At 34.7% G+C, this 22,284-nt stretch overlaps 1 protein-coding gene across 1 annotated transcript in view; it reads left to right on the top strand.

Moving 5' to 3' along the window:
• The window catches only part of SLC38A6 (solute carrier family 38 member 6), a 70,118-nt gene that overhangs the window by 31,391 nt on the left and 16,443 nt on the right, over window positions 1–22,284 (top strand). The window contains exons 6-8 of the mRNA XM_005890690.2: window positions 6,394–6,472; window positions 17,552–17,634; window positions 18,103–18,161. Coding sequence (XP_005890752.1) covers window positions 6,394–6,472; window positions 17,552–17,634; window positions 18,103–18,161 — 221 coding nt within the window. The remainder of the gene's footprint in view (window positions 1–6,393; window positions 6,473–17,551; window positions 17,635–18,102; window positions 18,162–22,284) is intronic.

Raw genomic sequence — 22,284 nt, 5'->3', positions numbered from 1 at the left:
CAAGGAGAGTGGCTTCTAGGAGTATGTTAAATTCTTATTTTGCTCTTCTGAAATATGAAGGTCCACTGTTGATAGCATATTTTTTCCTTAGTTCTTTAAAAGAGAATAAAGACTGAATCACTGCTGCATATTGTGAAAGGAGAACCCTAAATATTAGATTTACTGAAACCTCCTAAAATGACCCAGATTTTCCGGACTGACAGAGAACCCACAGATCTACTCTGGCAGCCTTGATCCACACCTCAGTTTGGGAATCTAAACTTTAAGAGAAACTCAGAGCCCTTTTATGTGGTCAAGTTGCACAGTTCCTAAGTCTCATAAACAGAAAGGGATAAATTATAAAAATGCCAAATTCTCAGTGTTTTTCAAAATTGGGACGTAATATTAAATTAGAAACTTTTTGGCTTTACTTTATTCCTGAAAAAAAACTTGTTGTTGCTATTTTGTTTTGGTAAGACAGGGAAGCCTTAGAAGTACTAGTTTGTACTGTCACCCGGGAAACAGGGGTTGGGCGTGCTGTTACAATGCCATCTGCTGGTCAGCTCATCTGTAGTCTTTTTTGAGGCCTGAATAGTATTGTCCGGAAATTCTGGAAAGCTCTGTCTGAGAGTAGGAGAAATAGAGGAAATTTGGAGGGGGAATCTTTCTCAAAAGTCCTTCCTTTGACAAAATTTACTGGTTACATGTCATTTTATTTTATTTATTTATTTTTTTGATGGAGTCAGAGAGGAAATTTGCATTTTAAGCAAAGCCTTTAAAGGTGAAAATGAAGCCTGACAGATGATCCAGGTCAGTGGTTCTGTTAAGAGACCTAGTTACAGACCCCTGAAGCCTATCCATAGGTTCTTTCTGATGACAGATTATAGAACACATTCAGTAAGTTGATAAAGACCAAAGAGCATTATGTATTCCTAAAGATGTTTCCTGAAGACTGGGCTATTGTAGTAAAAAGACACTGATAAAATGTATCAAGTGATCACAGCTCTTGAGGAACTTAAATTGTGAAGGAGAGGGGACAGAACAGAAAAGTAACCTTTTGGTTCTTCTAAGATACAGATACAGAATACATTTTCTGAACTTGCTAGCAGCTAAATTAACAAGTTTACTAACCCAAACTGGCTAGAGTAACTGAAGCAACTCTACCTGACTAGGACATGAAAAAAAGGGATCAATGAGATTTAGGTTACCTAACATACTTGTAATGTATGTTCTGTCTCTTCAAGTTAGACTTACAATACTGTGCTTTTCAATTTGACCTGTTAATCACAAGTATATATGAAGAATCTAGTTGGTACAAAGCTCATAAGGATACAAAGATACTGCCACAAATTGTTACAAGGCTACTATTAGGAAGAGAGAAACACTCACTGCCCATACTCAGAATAGGGAAGACAAAGTAGGAGCCACAGATGGAACAAAATGCTGCTGCTGCTGCTGCTGCTAAGTCGCTTCAGTTGTGTCCGACTCTGTGAGACCCCATAGATGGAAGCCCACTAGGCTCCCCCGTCCCTGGGATTCTCCAGGCAAGAACACTGGAGTGGGTTGCCATTTCCTTCTCCATACGTGTAATTTTTAAAATGTTTTTGAAAATAATGGATTTCTTAATAAAAAGTTTTATTGAAGTTTAATTATAGGGTTTTCAGAACAGTAAATATTCTGGTCAGTTTTTATTCAAGTTTAAGATCTTGATAGATGATAAAACAAATATGTATATTTTCCTAGGGTTATTGAAGGGAAAAGTTCCTCCATATATTTTTTATTTCCATTTGTACACAAAGTAGGAAAATGACCCTGTTTTCAAATTTTTTTTTAAATCCTTTTTAAAAACGAGAGGTTCTGTTGTACCCTGTGTTGAGCGGGAATAGCCTTTCAGTGGTATTTGGACATTTAGTAGGAATGCCAGGTTAATAAGACACACTGAATAGAATAAACCAGTTGCTATCCATGACTGAAAACATGTTTGAAGTAAAATTGAATCTCTTTTAGAAGGAAAGGCAAACTTGTTATTTCCTCCCGCAGTTCATCTGTGTAGAACTGGCTGACTAATCCTTGAAGAAGTTGCTGAACTTTTCCCAAGTGCTGAAAAACCGAATTCTGTCTTAAAAATAGAGCTGTGCAATCTAAACCTTCATACATGTATTTTAAATGTTTAACAAAAAGGATAATTATTTTTGTAAACTTATGGTTTCTTAGGTCCAAACTCCAGTTGAAGTCTCCAAACTCCAATTTGTCTTCTCTTTTGCTTTTTTTGAGGAGTGCTGGGAAGAGTAGCCTATGAGAGAACAAGGATTTGTGGGAAGAGGGATTGATTTTTGTTATATATTTTTTTCAATTGCAGGGTAGTGTTAATATCTCAGATATGTAAGAATAGGAAACTTTCTCTTCTGAACTACAATAATAGCTGTAGATAAAATAGAATCATCATGGTAAATCCAGTAGAGTCCTATCATGAGATCCTTTAGCTTGTCTGAGGCATGTTGACTAATCACTTTACCAAACCAGCTATAAAACTGAAATGAAAATACAGGTCAAAGTGAAACGAACATTTTAAGTGTTTTTAGCGCTTCTTATTGTTACAGAAATTCTTTTGTTTTCTTTGAATGCAACTGTGAAACTCAGCTTTCAGAAACAATTTATTGTTTAAATGGTGATGAAAAAAGAATAATTCTGGGGAGTGCTCCTTTTGGTAGACCTTTCTTATTTTTCTTTGCTGTGGTGGATTTCTTCTTCACTTTTCTTCTCTGCACTTTCTCATAGTGTAACAGTTAATAGAGTAGATTTCTCAAGCCAGACGGGCTGTTTCCACTGGGCAAGTTAACTCTCTGAGTCTCCATTTCCTCATTTGTGAAATAAAGAATATCTGCCTCATAGGTTTGTGGTGAAGAAATAAATGTAAAGGAGAAAGTAACCTGTAAATCACTTGGAATAGGCATCCTAAGCCCCCGCCCCAATGTTGCTCTTCTTGTTAATTCTCCTCTTCCGAACCACTTCCCCTTTTGTGTTTTTTACATCTCTCCCCTCAGCCTCTATGCTCCCAACTCATGTGTTTCTCTTTATGATTAGATCAAACAATATTAATACCTTTCCACTTGCTATTGCCTAATCAAATTTTACCCTATTTTAGTCTTTTCTTAATGTACAGTTGCTTCTCCTCATGGTTTGTATAAAATACTTTCAACTCCTGTGTTTTGATTAAGTTGACAGATTTTTTATTTCCTTCCTAGGGCAGTTTCTATTAAATGAGTTCTATTAGTTAGGTTTAAAATGAGGGAGAAAAGAATAGCTATTTAGTTAATGTGGTGAAACTAAATGATTTATAATGGCTGAATACCTGTCACTAACGTATGTCTTCTAGCCCTAATTCTGGCTTTGGTGGTATGGAGGCCAGAACCACTTAACTACAACCATGGCTTTTGTGGATGACCCCGCTCCAGCTATTATTTAGAGGACAACATGGTGTGTGTCGTATTAGGAGTCCATGCTGTGTATCTATGTCAGCAAAAATCATTTACAAATTCTTGCTTATGACCTGCCTGTAAGATAAGTCCTTAAACACTTCCTTATGCTATTAATAGAACACATGAGATGAAAGGTATGACAGGCAACTTTTGGAGCATTGCAGGCGGATTCTTTACCAACTGAGCTATCAGGGAAGCCACTGGAAAAAACAATGGATACATAAGCATTCCTATTGATTTTATATTTTTGAAGCTTTTCCACTTTATTTTATTGAGCTGATTATTCTTTTTATGTAAATCTAATTAAGATGTATTCGTAACTTAACGTATATTTATAATATGTTAAGGTGCCAATCCTTGCATGAAAGTTTACTTGTGGTTAGGGAAAAATAATATATACAGTAGAAAGAGTGGTATCTTTCTTTGTTTCGTCAGTAGAGTTTCCCCCCTACATGAGTGGTTTTGTAGCTCTTAAAACAAACACCCGCATTCTCTAAGAAAGGAGCAATATTTTACATGTTTTGTTATATTTATATCTTGTATGCTGAGACTCTTTTTGAGAGAGAAACATATGTTTTATGAGTTCATATTTCTTGAAATATACATGATTCTCCAGACTGGAATCTAATGAAATAGGACTCTCGTTTGAAAATGAAAGAGTTAAGGCTACAACAGAGGATAAATGTGATCAAATGATTAGCCAGGGGCTAATAGAAATTCTGGGAAGAATGACAGATTGTATATTAGGAAGAAATAGGATCTCATATTCATTGCAGCTTTTTACAACTAAAGATCTAAAAGAAATAATAGAAAATTACTGAAAGAGATGAATGTCTGAAACCTTAGTAAAGCATGTGGTATTGGATTAATCCAAGCAAGAAAGACTGATGGACAGATAATAAATTACATTGTGTAGGAAGTCTGCATTCCTTGTTTTAAAGGTACTTTTGTCTTTTTTTTTTTTTTTCCTTGCAAGATATATTTAAGTAGCCCTAGGCCAGTTTCAGAAAATTCAGTTCATGATTTTCATCATCACACCATATGTGTATGATTCTTTGGAATAGATAAAGTATTACAAACAAAGACCCCCAAATTCTTGAGTGGAGAAGGTTAATCTAAACCTTCCTTCCGTTCTGTACCAAACTGGTAGCATTTTTCCATATGAGAATATGAATGACTTAGAATATCTTTCCACATACAATTAATTGTGATGTCCCATAACTAACAAAGCATTTGAAGAAACGTGCTGTACTTCTGCTGACTAAAAGACTTTATTTCAACAGCTGTACTTCCGCTGGGAAAAAAAGAAATAGTCATAAACTGGAAAGTGTGAATATGTGTATTTTCACTGAAGAGAAGTGACCATTAAGTGTTCTAAATTTTACTTTGCCATAGGTACATGTTGTTTTATTTTTTTTAAAAAATGAGAAAGAGTGTATGTGTTTATATGTGTAAGCATTGCCTATCTTCATATAAACGTATACACAAACTAGTATATAACCTTTTTCCCCCAGGGTTGAGCAGTCACGCAGCACTGTACTAATTGTGAAGCTCAGCTACTTTTAAATTTGTTGGTTGAAAAACATACATTCTTTTTTTAAAACTCTTGGAGCTTTTCAATCAGTTTTTCCTCAGATTTTTGCCATTCAGACTTGGCATTCATTTATGTTCTTGGTTTTTGTAGGTCCAAGGAGAAAGTGAAATGTTTCCTGAAATATAAATAAGTAATAAAATTAACATGCACACAGAGTGCTCTCTATTCTTCATGGACATATACTTGTTGGCTCTTTTTAAATATATACTTAATCTCTAGGGGAAACAGAGATTATTACTCTGTTAAACTGACTCCAAATCATCTGGGTTTCTGTAGTTACTTAAGCATTTAAGTTTAAGCTCAAGTATTTACATATAAATGAGTTCTCTATTCTGTAACCATATGAAAACATTTCCCAGTGTGGGATGGAAGGTTTATAAGATGTGAGGTTTTTTGTTTTTTAATAGCTACACCAGAAATAGGATCATTATTAAAATGCTGTAAAAGCAGGTTATTTCTTGGATCCTGTCTGATAGAGTGTGAGAAGTAATGCTAACTTTGGGTTTTGTTTACATAATATAAAGGAGCCCTGTTAATAAAACAGAATAATAATTGTAAGTTTTGTCCCTTTAATGTGCTTAATAATTTCAATTGGATCTTTTCTAATCTGTTTTGGAGAGCAATTTAAAATGTAACTCATTTTGCATTTTGCTTTTGTTTTATAATAGCATGAGTCCACAGTGTGTGTGGAAGGACAGTAGCAGAGAAAGAGGAGAAGTGAGACTACTGGGGGGAGGTCTCTCTCTAATAAAAACAAATAATCAGATTTATTAGCTATACTTATTTATCTCTTATTTCTCTATCAGTTGTTGCTAAACTAAACTCTAATGCCTTGTACTGGGAGATAGCATTAAGAGTTTTTGTCTAGCTTCACGGGAAGATCCCCTGGACTAGGAAATAACAACCCACTCCAGTATTCTTGCCTGGAAAGTTTCCATGGACAGAAGAGTTTGGTGGGCTACAAAGTCCATGGGGTCCCAAAGAGTCAGATATGACTGAGCACACATGTACACATGCACACACACAAGCAAAATTTTGTTTCTAAGTGGGTTGTAATCAAGAACCTTTCTCTTACCTAAATCTTTTGCCTTGAACTTGAAATGTAAACAAAAGATACCTAATGAGCTTACCAATTATTCTTCTCTACAAAGAATATTAATTATTTGTCTTTATTTATCTCCGTTCCTGGTATGTATCTTTCTTTGAGGACAGTGCAGTATGAATTAATCTTCCACATGCTGTCATATCCCAAATCGGTATCCGTGTTTCTAAATAAGATTATTCTGTAAATGGTTAAAAGTTATAGGATTCTAATAGGAACTCTTTTTATTCTGTCTGCAGCTATGTCATCTTATCTTTTAATCATTAAAACAGAACTTCCTGCTACTATATCAGAATTTTTATCTGGAGACTACAGTGGGTAAGAAAAAGTATTTCACATTGTATTCATTTATTTATTAATTCAATAAATATCTATTAAGCCCTTGTGGGAAATAAGGTAAATGTAGTTCCTGCCCTCAAGACACTTACAAAGTTATGTGGAGACAGTGGTCCTAGAGAAGGAACCCCTGCAGACCGCTGGTGGTAACCATTATGTTCAGAACAATGGTCTGTGAACCCTCTGACAGGCCAATGGCAATCCCTGCTTTCCATGGGGGTACGAAAGAGCAGGACAAGTATGAGCCAGCTTTTAGAGAAGAGTGGAGGAGAAATTTCTGGATATGAAATGTTGGCTGGAGGAGCAGGGAGGCTGAAAGCACTGACGGTAAAGGTCTTAAAGGAGGGAGCAGATAATCCTGCTGTCACTTTTCAGCAAACCACAGTGATAAAGAGAAATCAGAGTGATAAAGTTACAGCAGACTTATGTAAAATCCTGTTATAAAGCATTATTGGAAAAAAATTGTTTCATTTCCTGTTTTTAACAATATTATATATAATACTAAACCATGTTATACTGCCCTTTTTTTTTTTTTATAAAAACACTGGGTTCTAAAGACTATTAATTCATCTTTTTTTATGAGGAAAAAGTCCAAATTAATTATACTTTTCCTCTTACTATATATAACATGAAATTTTGAGAAAAACAAACTTGAAAGGGCTAAATGAATCCTTTTAATTGTCATCAAATTAATTCATATAATTTCTAAATCACAACACCAAAACCCATCAGACTTTTTGATTTAAATATTTGGTTGTTTTGCTCCAATATTTTGTTCCAACTTCTTCTGGATTGCAGGGCAAGTTTTCAAAATTGAGTTTTAGCTTTTACAAGTTGGCTTCCATGAAAGAATTCTACTTAGACAACTACAAATACATATTTATAAGAAAAATATGATATAGTTTAGGTCTGAATAGGAACTGTGATTGATAAAAAGGTAAGGAGAAGTCCTTACCGATTTTTCATCATTGGAAGATGTGCTTTTGTGTAGTACTTTACAGTTGACAAAGTTTCCATATTCATTGTCACATTTGATACTTAGAGCTACCTTGTTTTATCTGTAGCTTTATCTAGTTTTAAGTTTTATGCTCTTATTTTGATAAACAATTGCTAAATGACACACCTATGTAAAATTTGCTTTTACATGTGCTGTAAAAAATAATGAGGACAACTTCTATTACTCAAAAAATTCTATGCCATAAATTTCCATTATAACTTAGTGCTAAGAAACTCAAGGCAGTAAGAGGTAAAATGAAGAATGTTAGGCTAAGAGTAAGGAAACATGTGTTCTATTCATTTCATATTCAGTAATCTCAGGAAATTAATTTAACTTCTTTGGCCGTATAACTTAATTTTGAGCCTGAGGTTTCTTTATCTGGTGTAATGGTGGTACTGGTATTGCCTTCTTCACAAAGTTGTTGGGATGACCGAGTAAGATATGATACATATACATGCTTTTGTAAGCTGATAGCATAATGTAAGTGTGGGAAATCAAGCAACTCCATAATGTTGTATGTCAGTTACAACTCAATTTTTAAAAAGAAATTGCAATAATAATGACTGTATAAAGGTGGCTTTTCCCTATTTGCTCTAACTGCCAGAAAGGTCAAAGTCAAATTTGAATGTATTGCATTAACTGTGTTAATCTTAATAGTTGTCACATGTGTTCTCCTTTTTCTTGATCCTGAATTTGGTTACTTCTATTTACTTTTTTTATGTCATATGTCTTTGCGGAAAGAAGAGGGACAAAAATACATATAAAGTTTTGGAAATAATTAAGGTAGTATGTGACAGAATTGCTATTAAAACTTAGGTCTTCTTTCTTTAAAAGTGATACTTTTACCATAGTGTCATTTTAAGTTAGTTGTCATTTTCTTATTTTCTCTAATTTGTTTAAAGAAGGAAATAAAAAGTAACTCCCATCTTATTCATATTAGAAGAAAATTGATCAGTTATTTTTGCATCAGAAATGAATTTTTAAAGCTGTATATACTTCAAAATACTGTGAACAGTTTGCAACATCTGTTAACGATGTTTTAAAATTGCTCATCTTGTTTTAAATGTAATATATATTCACTTATTTTGGATTTCAAAGTTTTGAAAAGCATTAGAAAGTGACTAATTATATTAATTGGTTAGAATGCAGATAAATCATGTCTTTAAATTTTAATACTATGAAAAAAGTTTAATACTATGAAATAATTAAGAAATAAATGTTATGGTAATTGATTTGACTACCTAGCACAGTTTATTTCCAGGTAGAGTTACAGAGCAGTATTTCTTCTGTGAGATCAATATAATATTGGTGTACTTTTAGGTTTTGAGTTACAATAAATTGCAGTTAAGAATTTTCAGTTGTGCTTATGTTCTGTGTTATATGTGAGATTTGATGTACCTTTGTGAAAAATAAACCTTTATAAAGATGTTATCAAAAAGAAACTACTTTTATAATATTCTAATTTCAAAAATTATTATTAGAAGTCAGAAGCTATTTAATACTTATACCAAACTTTTATGAGGCATCTATATTTTTCATAGAGTAACATTTAAAAAAATCTATGGCTGTTATAACTTGGAAGCTCTATGTTAACATTTAATGATCTTGTCAGCAGAATATGATTGACACAATTAAGTTGTCTTGCATTTGAGTTACATAATTGATATGGGATGTGAGTAAGATCCTAATTCAGAACATATGATACTCTTGTTCCATTCCGTTCAAGAATGAAATTAAAGCAACTTATAAATAAATCTGGTTTTCATTAAAATATGGGGAAAAATCTGCATGCCAAAGCATTTGCAATGCAGCTAGGGATCTATACCATATATTTCATACTTGGAACAATTTTATCATATAGGATTAGTCCACAGATCACACGAGTTTTCTAGGAAGTGTAAAACTTTTTACTCTAAATCTTTTGGCTTGAAGAGAATATATATTTAGATCACAGTAGGAAACAGGGGTTCTGTTAGATAACTCTTTTCTTCCCCTACTTAGGAAAAATTTTAAGGTTAGCATATTCTTCTAAAATCTTGATTTTTCAATTGTGCTTCTGCAATTTCTTTGTACTGGCTTGTATTTCTCAAGCTGGAGTTTTATTTTGTAAAATTTAGTCATTTCTGCTCCTTGGAAAATATCCATTGCCAAATACAATTCAGTTGACTGTGACATGCACATGAAATTTGAGCTAATTTTACTGTGCATTACTGTATTGCTTGATTGTTGACAAATAGTAAAGAAAAGCATTGTATTTATAATTGGCTGTGTTAACATAACTTAATAAAGATAAGAAATGACTAATATTAATCAGTAGCCAAACTAGGGATAGAGAAAATTTTTTTAAAAGTTCTTTTTAATATCAGAAATTAAAAGTGTAGTCTTGTGAAGAGGAGAGCGTAAAGAAATCACAGTCTTGAGAAAAATGAGGCCATAAATTCAGAGTGACTATTCAAGAATAGAGAGTATTTCCATTGCTTCTGTTACTAAGATTGTCACTGTCCTTTTGCTGATTTTGTAGACATATACAATGAAGTTGTTGAAGCAGATGATCTCTGAGGTCCCTTCTAGTTCTAACATTCCATAACTCTGAGATTCCGAGTTACCACTGGGAGGAGGTAAACTTATCTTCAGACCCAAAGCTTTGGGCAATCGTGTAACTTCCGTGGACATGAGTGAATTATGATCTGAAATAATGTAAAGTTATAAAGTATAATACATAATAGTAAATGTTATAGAGTGCAGGGTTTCCAAGTGTTCCTAAGAATCTTAATGCAGGAGAAAAGAATCTTTGGTCCATAGGATTAATGTGCCCAATTCTTGCTTTGTAACAGGAGGGACAGCAGAACTAACAGATGGAATCTTCTTTGGTGTGCCTCTGGGCCTTTTTTTCTCCTGGCGCTGCAACTGTCTGAGTCTGTTTTGGGTCACAGAAGGAAAGAGATTTCAGGCATGGAGCCCTGGGCTTTTTGCCAGCTTTAGAAATTTAGTTGCCAGGTGTTCCTCGGTGAGGGATATTTTGAAGTTCTCATTTCCATGCGTATTCAAGAGTGAGTAGAAGACGAATATGCCAGGAAGTGTCATGTTGTATTTGTAATCTCCATGCTCTCTTAGAACCTCCTGCATACCAGGACTTGAGGGGCATGTGCAGATGTAGAGAGCACAGCTTCAGGCCCATTAGCTAGAAATACTTGTGTGCAGGATTTAGTGTCTGGCATTGTGCATTTCCTAAAGACATGAGTTAGGGTGGAGAAGGGCAAGCTGTGATCATGGTGTTTCTTCAGCTGCTGCTCCTTCTCTTGTTCTGTTAAAGAGGAAGTTGTCAGCACCCAGCAGTACCTTTTCGAGATACATTAGAGAGGACTTCTTCATAAACTAAGGTGTGAAAGAGACACAGTGAGTCATAACGTTTGTGTTAAAACCCATGGGTTGAAGCCGATTTAAAGGAAAACCTTTTCTTTCTTTTTTTTAAAAATTGAGATATTGATGCTTGTGTTGGTGCTTAGTTGCTTCAGTCGTGTCCGACTCTTTGCGACCCCATGGACCACAGCCTGCCAGGCCCCTCTGTCCATGGGGATTCTCCTGACAAGAATACTGGAGTGGGTGGCTGTGCCCTCCTCCAGGGGATCTTCCTGACCCAGGGATTGAACCCATGTCTCCTACATTGCAGGCGGATTCTTTACTGCTGAGTCACTGAAGTTAACATATAACATTGTCAACTATATATTGTGTGAGTTTCAGGTATCCAATGTATAAATTTGATACACATATATTGTGGTATGATTACCACTGTGGTGTTTAGCTGATACCTCCATTACCTCACATAATTATCATTTCTTTTTTGTGGTGAGAATATTTAAGATTCTGTCTCTTAGCAACTTCCAAGTATATAAAATAATTCTGTTAATTATAATCACATTGTTTTGCATTCGAGTCCCAGAACTTATTCATCCTCTAACTGCAAATTTGTACCGTTTGACCAACATCTCCTCCATTCCCTTACCTACCAGCCCCTGCTAACCACCATTCTATTGTTTCTTAAATTCCACATGTACATGATATACAGTATTTGTCTTTTTCTGTCTGACTGATCTCTTAGCATAATGTCCTCAGTGTCCATCAGTGTTGTCACAAATGGCAAAATATCTTTCTCATGGCTGAATAATATTCCCGTGTGTGTGTGTGTGTGTGTGTTTTTATCCCACATTTTCTTTATCCCTTCATCCATTGACAGACACTTAAATTGTTTCCGTATCTTGGCTACTGTGAATAATAGCCTATAAACATGGGAGTGCAGATATCTTTTTGATATCCTGTTTTCATTGTCTTTAAATATATGCCCAGATATGGGATTGTTGGATCAATCATGTGGTAGTTCTGCATTTACTTTTTTGAGGAACTGTTTTCCATAGTGGTTGAACCAATTCACATTCCCACCAAAAGTGCACAAATCTTTCTTTTTCTCCACATCCCTGCCAATACTTGTTGTCTCTTGTCTTTTTGATGATATACATACTAACAGGTGTAAGATCATATTTCCTTGCGATTTTGATTTGTATTTCCCTGATTAGTGATGTTGGTCATCTTTTCATGTACCTGTTAACCATTCATATATCTTCTTTGGGAAAAAATATCTATTTATTTACTTTGCCCATTTAGAAATTGGATTTGTTTGATTTTTTGCTATTGAATTGTAAGAGTTCTCTATATATTTTGAATATTAGCCCTTCATCAGATATATGACTTGGAAATATTTTCTCTCGTTCTGTAGACTGCCTTTTCATTCTGGTAATTGTTTCTTTTATTGTACAGAACTTTTCATTTTGATATAGTTCCATTTATTTTTGCTTTTGTTGCTTGTGCTTTTGGTGTCATATTAAAAAAAAAAATTATTGCCAAGACCGATGTCAAGGAGCATTTTCTTTATGTTTTCTTCTATAAATTATATAGTTTCAGGTTTTACATTTGAGTATTTATTTCAAGTTAATTTTTGTGAATGGTATAAGATAGATTTCATTTTTCTGTATATGGCTATCCAATTTCCTCAGTCTAATTTTTTGAAAAGACTCCCACTGAATATTCTTGAGTCCTTTCTCAAATATTCGTTGACAGTATATGGGGTGGGAGAGTATGCCGAGGTTCCATAGTCTGTTCCTTTGAACTATGTGTCTGTTTTATGCCAGTACTGTATTGTTTTGATTACTAAAGCTTTGCAGTATACTTTGAAGTCAACTTGGTTTTCTTTCTCAGGATTGCTTTGGCTATTTGGAGCCTTTTGTAGTTCCATACAAATTTTAGAATTTTTGTTCTATTTTGAGAAAAAAACTGTCATTAGGACTTGATAGGGATTGCACTGACTATAGATAGCTTTGGATAGTTTGGACATTTTAACAATATTGATTATTTTGATCCATGAACACAGTTGTTTGTGTCTTCAATTTCTTTCATTTAAGTTTGACTGTCTTTCACTTCTTTGGTTAAATATTTATAAGTATTTTATTGCTTTCATGCTATTGTGAGTGGCATACAGACCAGGAGCTGACTGTGGCTCAGATCATGAACTCCTTATTGCCAAATTCAGACTGAAATTGAAGAAAGTATGGAAAACCACTAGACCATTCAGGTATGACCTGAGTGAAATCCCTTATGATTATACAGTGGAAGTGAGAAATAGATTTAAGGGACTAGATCTGATAGAGTGCCTGAGAACTATGGACGGAGGTTTCTGACATTTTGCAGGAGACAGGAATCAAGACCATCCCCAAGAAAAAGAAATGCAAAAAAGCAAAATGGCTGTCTGAGGAGGCCTTACAAATAGCTGTGAAAAGAAGAGGAGTGAAAAGCAAAGGAGAAAAGGAAAGATACACACATCTGAATGTAGAGTTCCAAAGAATAGCAAGGAGAGATAAGAAAGCCTTCCTCAGTGATCAATACAAAGAAATAGAGGAAAATAATAGAATGGGAAAGACCAGAGATCTCTTCAAGAAAATTAGACATACCATGGGAACATTCATGCAAAGATGGGCTCAATAAAGGACAGAAATGGTATGGACCTAACAGAAGTAGAAGATATTAAGAGGAGGTGGCAAGAATATACAGAAGAACTATCCAAAAAATCTTCATGACCCAGATAACCACGATGGTGTGATCACTCACCTAGAACCAGACATTCTGGAGTCTGAAGTCATGTGGGCCTTAGGAAGCATCACTACAAACAAAGCTAGTGGAGGTAATGGAATTCAGTGGAGCTATTTCAAATCCTGAAAGATGATGCTGTGAAAGTGCTGCACTCAATATGCCAGCAAATGTGGAAAATTGAGCAGTGGCCACAGGACTGAAAAAGGTCAGTTTTCATTCCAATCCCAAAGAAAGGCAATCTCAGAGAATGTTCAAACTACCACACAATTGCAGTTATTTCACACATAAGCAAAGTAATGCTCAAAATTCTCCAAGTCAGGCTTCAACAGTACATGAACCATGAAATTCCAGATGTTTAAGCTGGATTTAGAAAAGGCAGAGGAACCAGAGATCAAATTGCCAACATTTGCTGGATCATTGAAAAAGCAAGAGAGTTCTAGAAACACATCTATTTCTGCTTTATTGACTATGCCAAACCTTTGACTGTGTGGATCACAACAAACTGTGGAAAATTCTGAAAGAGATGGGAATTCCAGACCACCTGACCTACCTCCTGAGAACTTTGTATGCAAACCAAGAAGCAACAGTTAGAACTGGACATGGAACAACAGACTGGTTCCAAATTGGGAAAGGAGTACATCAAAGCTGTATATTGTCACCCTGCTTATTTAACTTCTTCTTTTTTTTTTTTTTTTTTTTTATTTAACTTCTATGCAGAGTAGTACATCATGAGAAACACTGGGCTGGAGGAAGCACAAGCTGGAATCAAGATTGCCAGGAGAAATATCAATAAGCTCAGATATGCAGATGACACCACCCTTATGGCAGAAAGCCAAGAAGAACTAAAGAGCCTCTTGATGAAAGTGAAAGAGGAGAGTGAAAAAGTTGGCTTAAAGCTCAACATTCAGAAAACTAAGATCATGGCATCCAATCCCATCACTTCATGGCAAATAGATGGGGAAATAATGGAAACAGCAAGAGCCTTTATTTTCTTGGGCTCCAAAATCACTGCAGATGGTGATTGCAGTCATGAAAGTAAAAGTCACTTGCTCCTTGGAAGAAAAGTTATGACCAAGCTAGACAGCATATTAAAAAGCAGAGACATTCCTTTGCCAACAAAGGTCCATCGAGTCAAGGCTATGGTTTTTCCAGTAGTCATGTATGGATCTGAGAGCTGGACTGTAAAGAAAGCTGAGTGCTGAAGAATTGGTGTTTCTGAACTGTGGTGTTGGAGAAGACTCTTGGGAGTCCCTTGGACTGCAAGAGATCAAACCAGTCCATCCTAAAGGAAATCAGTCCTGATTATTTATTGGAAGGATTGATGCTGAAGCTGAAACTCCAGTACTCTGGCCACCTGATGCGAAGAACTGACTCATTGGAAAAGACTTTGATGCTGGGAAAGATTGAAAGCAGGAGGAGAAGGCGACAACAGAATATGAGATGGTTGGATGGCATCACCAACTCGATGGACATGAGTTTAAGTAAGCTCCGGAAGTTGGTGATGGACAGGGAAGCCTGGCATGCTGCAGTCCACAGGATCGCAAAGAGTTGGACACGACCAAACTAATTGTTTATTTCTTTTTCAGATACTTCTTAGTTTATAAAAATATAACTGATTTCTGTGCGTTGTTTATGTATCATTCAGCTTTATAGTATTTTTTGATTAGCTCTAACAGTTTTTTTGGTTGAAGTCTTTAGAATTTCCTATATATAAGATCATATCTGCAAATAAGGACAGATTTACTTCTTATCCAATTTGGATGCCATTTATTTCTTTATCTTGCCTGATTGTTCTAGCTAGGACTTCCAGTACTATGTTTAATAAGAGTGGTGAGGGTAGGCATCCTGGTCTCATTCCTGACCTTAGAGGAAAAACTAAGCCTTTCACTGTTGAGTATGATATTAGCTGTGAGCTTTATATATATGGCCCTTATGTTGAGATTTCTTCCCTCTGTACTAAATTTGTTGAAGTTTTCTTTTTTTAAATCATAAATGAATATTGTGTTTTGTCACATGCTTTTTTGGCATCTATTTTTTAATCATATGTTTTTAACATTTTTATAAAACCTATTTTTTAACATTTTTATTATATGTTTTAATGTTTTTGACCATGTGTTTTTTATCTTACATTCTGTTAATGTGCTATTTCATGTTGACTGATTTTCATTTGTTGATCCATCCTTGCATCTTATGGATAAATCCCACTTGATCATAATATATGATGCATTTAATGTGCTGTTGGATTTGGTTTACTAATATTTTGTTGAGAATTTTTATAATATATTCACCAGGGATATTTTTTGTAATGTTCTTATGTGGCTTTGATGGTAGGGCATGCTCACCTTATAAAGTGAGTTTGGAACTGTTCTCTATGGTCCAGTGTTTGGGAAGAGTTTGAGAAGCACTGGCGTTAGCTTTTCTTTAAATGTTTGGCGGAATTCACCAGTGAAACCATCTGGTCCTGGGCTTTTCTTTGTTGGTAGTTTTTTATTACTGGTGCAGTGACCTTATTCATTATTGGTCTGTTTATATTTTTTTAGTTCTTCATGATTCAGTCTTGGTACACTGTATGTTTCTAGGAGTTTGTCCATTTTCTTAATTGAATGTGGCAGTGGGAGACTTTGGCTGGTAGTGAAAGGATACATTATAGTCAAGTGGAAATTCAGAGAACATCTAACAAACGACTTGAAAGAGTAATACCTGTTATCTTTGATGCTCCCAGCTCTCATATCAGCATGAATTTTACTTTGTTACCATTTTGATGTGCACATGCATATATTTCAGAGTAAAAATGATAGCTACTTTACAGACAATTTAGAAGACAAAGCAAATAAAAATTATACATAATACCATCTCTTACCCAATCCCTGCTATCATTTTATTTCCTTTGAATTTTTCCACCAAAACATTTTAAAAACATAGTTAATAATCATTATTTTGTATTTTTATCATTAGTATTTTCTGTTTCAGTAAACTGTCTTTTTAAAAAAAAAATAAAAGCTGTTTAACATTCCATTGAGTATGCTGTTTTTGACAAACATTTTTTCTTGTTGGTTATATAAGATTTTCCTCAACTTTTTAATATTATGATAATGTTATACTCACAGCTTCATGCACATAGAATTCTTTATATCTTAGATTATTCTCTCAGAGATTACCACACATTATCAGTATTTTTCCAGAAGATAGTGCTAATTGACAAGATCACTAACGTTGTGTGAAGGACCAATTATTCACATCCTTGAATATTATTTTCTAAATATTTGTACTCAATAGCCTTATTAGTTATTTCTTTAACATCAGAGATTGGATTTTTCCTCATGTGTATTTACTAGTTGCACTTCTTTTATGAATTGCTTAATTATTATATACCAAAGAGAAGTCTTTACTATTAAATTCTTAGGGAATTAAGTCTGATTTTTAAAAACTTCAACACATGTATTTTTATATTGAAACTTTAAAACCTTATATATGCCACCAGTACACAAAGATTTCTCAGTGCTGCTACATAGAAATATCTGCTTTTGGTATTTTAAGTATATCTTTCTAACTTTTTGTAACTCTGCATCCATTTTAAAAAAAAAATAATCAAATCACACATTTACCTACCTTTTCTCATTCAGTATTCTATTACCTTTATATGAAAAATGTAATATGTTTTCTCCTAGTAATTCATACCCTTTCCTGAAAATTTTAAAAATATGTAAAACCACTGTATAAGAAGAAAAATTATCCATCTTTCTACCATGCAGGTATAATGGCTATAAATATAGCTCCTTTCCATTTTTAATAAATCTTTATATTCCCTCAAACTTGTTATCATATTAAATATATTTATGATATATTCAATATATTATTTTATTACAAAATATGTCAAGGTGGTTTTAGTTGCTCTGTACCTCAAGTAGAACTTTTTCCCCTAATAGGTCTTGGTATCTTGATGGAGACACACTACTAATAATCATTTGTGTTGGCATTGTGTTCCCTCTTGCACTTCTTCCTAAAATAGGTAAGTCTCTAGAGAAGAGGATGTTATTTGTTTATAAGAAAAGAGAAAAAAGAAATAACGTTAAGGGGCTTTTAAATTTCACAGTTCCACAGTTTTATCAGAAGGTGATTGTGAATAATTTTGAACTTGGATTTATTTTAGGTTGTTCAGCCTTCAGCCCTGCCTAGTTAACCTATTACTTGGTTTGCAGTAGTATTTTGTCTGCCCCACTAAAGTAAAATCTTTACAGCGGAACATTAAAGAGCAGCCTTTCCTTACAGTGTGCCATTAGTGGTAAGCCAGTTCCAATTCTGCCGTACAGAGCTACATAAATGATCTGTGACAGATAGTCGGAATGTTGTTATTCTCAGCCCTAAGCCCCAGATACCAAGCAGTGTAATAAAAAACATGCCCGAGATGTATAGCTCTAGCTGCATGTTAGGATCACTTTCCTTATAAATTGCTTTTTATTTTACTGTTATTTTACAGGCTTTCTTGGCTACACAAGTAGTTTATCATTTTTCTTTATGGTGTTCTTTGCTCTTGTGGTAAGTTTAAAATATACTGTATTACTTATCTCCTCACTAAAATTGAAATCATTGTGTTAATGTCTTTTTTTCTCTTTACTCTGTTTTTTATTGAAAAGGTATCCCATTTTATTTCAGTGTGTTATTAAAAGCACTTTTATTCTGCAAAACTGTTTCCTTCATAGTATCTATTTTGAAGAAGCTTAGCAAGAATAGCATTTCAGGTTCAGTTTCTCTGTGCTTAACTAGAGAGAAGAGCACACCAGTTTTGTTAAAACCTTGGAGTATAATTCTTTGAGTAAGTCTAAGTATTCACTTATTTCTGTACAAGATTGTGTATGTATGTTTATGTTTTGGGGGTTCTCAAGCATAAGAATCAGGCTGGTTCTAAGCTGTAAAATCAATTTGAATCCTAATCATCTTAATTTTAAAACTTAGTTCCATTAATGAAACCAGAGCTTCAGGGGTTTACCCACTGAAGAGATCTAGTAAGAATTGGAGTGCCTGAATTCTCTCCCATCTGATTTATTAAGCATTGGTTAAGCTGTCATAAAGTTCACTGCACAGAAATACTGTTTTTCACATGTGGAATATTTTTTTAAATTAGCTCATTTTAATTATAGGAAAAATATCTCTCAGATGGTAAACTTTTTATAAAATAATTTAATATGAAGATAAAAGAGAATTTAAATTTCTGATTTCCTTTTAATTCTTCTAAAACAGATTGTAATATTCCAAAGACTATCTTTCTGTGAAATTCTGGGGGGAAAGATCCTTTTCTTTTTGCTTAGCAGCTTATTCCACAGTCAGTATCTGTCCAACTTTAAGTAGGATTAAACATTTTAAACTTTCCAAAATACGTGCCTAAATGGCTTGATTAAACTCTTAAAATCATAAGCTTATTTAAACTCTCCTGGGTTATTGAGAAATGAATGAAAGAAACATGCCATCCAAAAGAGCAAGAGAACACATCATTAGTTAAACCATAGGATAGAACCAGATTTCCAAGCTGTCAAAACAATTTAGGATGCATACAACTTAGGCCAAACTATCTTCTGGAATACAAGGATAAAATAACTTTAGATTATTTAAATGAAGTGAAAGTGACCCTGGTTCCAGTGTACAGGAATATTTATTTAATGAATGCTCTTAAAACTAAAAATACTTGACAGTGTTTCCATTTAACCATTTGTTGAACTTACCAACATTAGAATCATTGCCCTCCCTCCACAAACTGTCTGACTTGTATCTTATAAGTGAGTTGAACATACACTTATTTAAAAGACCTTTTTCTTTCTGTCTTATTGAGATATAATTGACATACAGTGCTGTGTAAGTTTAAGGTGTGCAGCATGATGACTTAACTTACATATATTGTGAAATGATAAGCACACTTCTTAGGTGTCACATTAAGAGGGGAACAAAAAATATTTCCATCATAATTTGATTGTTGAAAAGCATCTACGTGGTTAAGAGTGGCCTGTATTTGCAAATGAACATACAGATATTAAAGAGAATCAGTATACATAACATTGAATATTTTCTTCACAGATAATTGACCACACAAGTGCTGCATAGGTAGGAGTAATTAGGTTTTTATAGCCAACAGTTTGAAGCAGGTAAAATATATTGATACCACACGTCTATTGTAGTTTTCACAGTATTCATTTCTGTCATGGCAGATACTCTTTAATTTGATGCAGATTTCTCCTGTAGCTGTCATATGGAAATAATACCCTTATTCTGCATTTATTATCCTACTTTACAAACCATGTGCTCAGATTTTTACCTTTGAGCACAGTTTAAATTTGGTCTACTATGAGGCAGTGAAGACACACTATGTCCTTCCTTCTTACTTCTCTTTTAATTGGCATGTAGGCATACCTCAGAGATATTGCAGGTTCAGTTCTGGACCATTGCAATAAACCGAGTCACACACATCATTTCTGAGTATGTACAGAAGTTATGTTTACACTGTACTGTAGTCTATTAAATGTACAATAGCATTATGTCTAAGAAAACAATGTACATACATTAATTTAAAAACACTTTATTGCTTATTCAGCCTTCAGTCAGTGAAGTTGCTCTTTTGTGTCTGACTCTTTGCAACCCCACGGACTGCAGTCTGTCAGGCTTCCCTGTCCATCACCAACTTCTGGAGCTTACTCACACTCATGTCCATTGAGTTAGTGATGCCATCCAACCATCTCATCTTCTGTTGTCCCCTTCTCCTCCTGCCTTCAATCTTTCCCAGCATCAGGGTCTTTTCCAGTGAGTCCATTCTTTGCATCAGGGGGCCAAAGTATTGGAGTTTCAGCTTCAACATCAGTCCTTCCAATGAATATTCAGGACTGATTTCCTTTAGGATGGACTGGTTGGATCTCTTTGCAGTCCAAGGGACTCAAGAGTTTTCTCCAACACCACAGTTTAAAATCATCAATTCTTTGGCACTCAGCTTTCTTTTATATTCCAACTCTCACATCCATACGTGACTACTGGAAAACCATAGCTTTTACTCGATGGACCTTTGTTAGCAAAGGAATGTCTCTGCTTTTTAATATGCTGTCTAGGTTGGTCATAGCTTTTCTTCCAAGGAGTAAGCGTCTTTTAATTTCATGGCTGCAGTCACCATCTGCAGTGATTTTAGAGCCCAAGAAAATAAAGTCTCTCGCTGTTCCATTGTTTCCCCATCTATTTGCCATGAAGTAATGGGACCAGATGCCATGATCTTAGTTTTCTGAATGTTGAGCTTTAAGCCAACTTTTTCACTCTCCTCTTTCAGCTTCATCAAGAGGCTCTTTAGTTCTTCTTCTCTTTCTGCCATAAGGGTGGTGTCATCTGCATATCTGAACTTATTGATATTTCTCCCGGCAATCTTGATTCCAGCTTGTGCTTCATCCAGCCTGGGATTTCTCATGTTACACTCTGCATATAAGTTAAATAAGCAGGGTGACAATTTACAGCCTTGATGTACTCCTTTTCCAATTTAGAACCAGTCTGTTGTTCCATGTCCAGTTCTAACTGTTGCTTCTTGGCCTGCATACAGATTTCTCAGGAGGCAGGTACGGTGGTCTGGTATCTCTTTCAGACTTTTCCACATTTTGTTGTGATCCACACAGTCAAAGACTTTGGTGTAGTCAATAAAGCAGAAGTAGATGTTCTAAGTACTCAGCCTTAAAAAGGAATGAAATAATGCCATTTACCCCAATATGGATGAATCTAGAGATTATCACACTAAGTGAAGTAAGACAGAAAGAAAAAGGCAAAGATCATATGCTGTCACTTACTGTGAAATCTTAAAAAAATGATACACATGAACTTATTTATAAAGCAGAAACAGACTCACAGATACAGAAAGCAAATTTAGGATTACCAAAAGGGAGAGAAGGTGGGGACAAATTATGAGTTTGGGATTAGCATATACACACTGCTATATATAAAATGGATAAATGACAAGGACCTACTATATAGCACAGGGAACTATATTCAATATCTTGCAATAACCTGATGGAAAAGAAAAAAATATTACTAAAAAACACTATCACCTGAGTCTTCAGCAAGTTGTAATCTGTTTTAGCTAGTGAAAAGTCGTCCCTTGATCAGGGTGGTAGTTGCTGAAGGTTGGAGCGGCTGTGGCGATTACTTAAGATAACAATGAAGTTTGGTGCATACACTGACTCTTGTTTTCATAAATGATTTCTCTGTAGCATGCGATGATTTTTCTGTTTGATAGCATTTTACCCGCAGTAGGACTTCTTTCAAAGTTGTAGTCAGTCCTTTCAAATTCTGCCATAGCTTTATCAATTAAGTTTATGTAATATTCTAAATCCTTTGTATTCATTTCAGCAATCTTCATAGCCTCTTCACCAGGAATAGATTCCATCTCAAGAAACCACTTTCTTTTCTCCTCCATAAAAAGCACTCTGAATCCATTCAGTTGTGTTGTGAGATTGCGGCAATTCAGTCACTTCTTCAGTCTCCACTTCTAATTCTAGTTCTTTTGCTCTTTCCACCATGTCTGTAGTGACTTCCTCTGCCGAAATCAGAGTCATCCATGAAGGTTGGAATCAGCTTCTTCCAAACTTCTGTTAATGTTGATATTTTGACCTCTTCCTATGAATCACAGATATTTTGATTTCATCTA

Source organism: Bos mutus, chromosome 10 (assembly GCF_027580195.1).
Source record: "Bos mutus isolate GX-2022 chromosome 10, NWIPB_WYAK_1.1, whole genome shotgun sequence".
NCBI classification, from domain to species: domain Eukaryota; kingdom Metazoa; phylum Chordata; class Mammalia; order Artiodactyla; family Bovidae; genus Bos; species Bos mutus.
The sequence above is the reverse complement of the archived record's forward strand: the minus strand, read 5'-3'. Positions and strand labels throughout refer to the sequence as shown.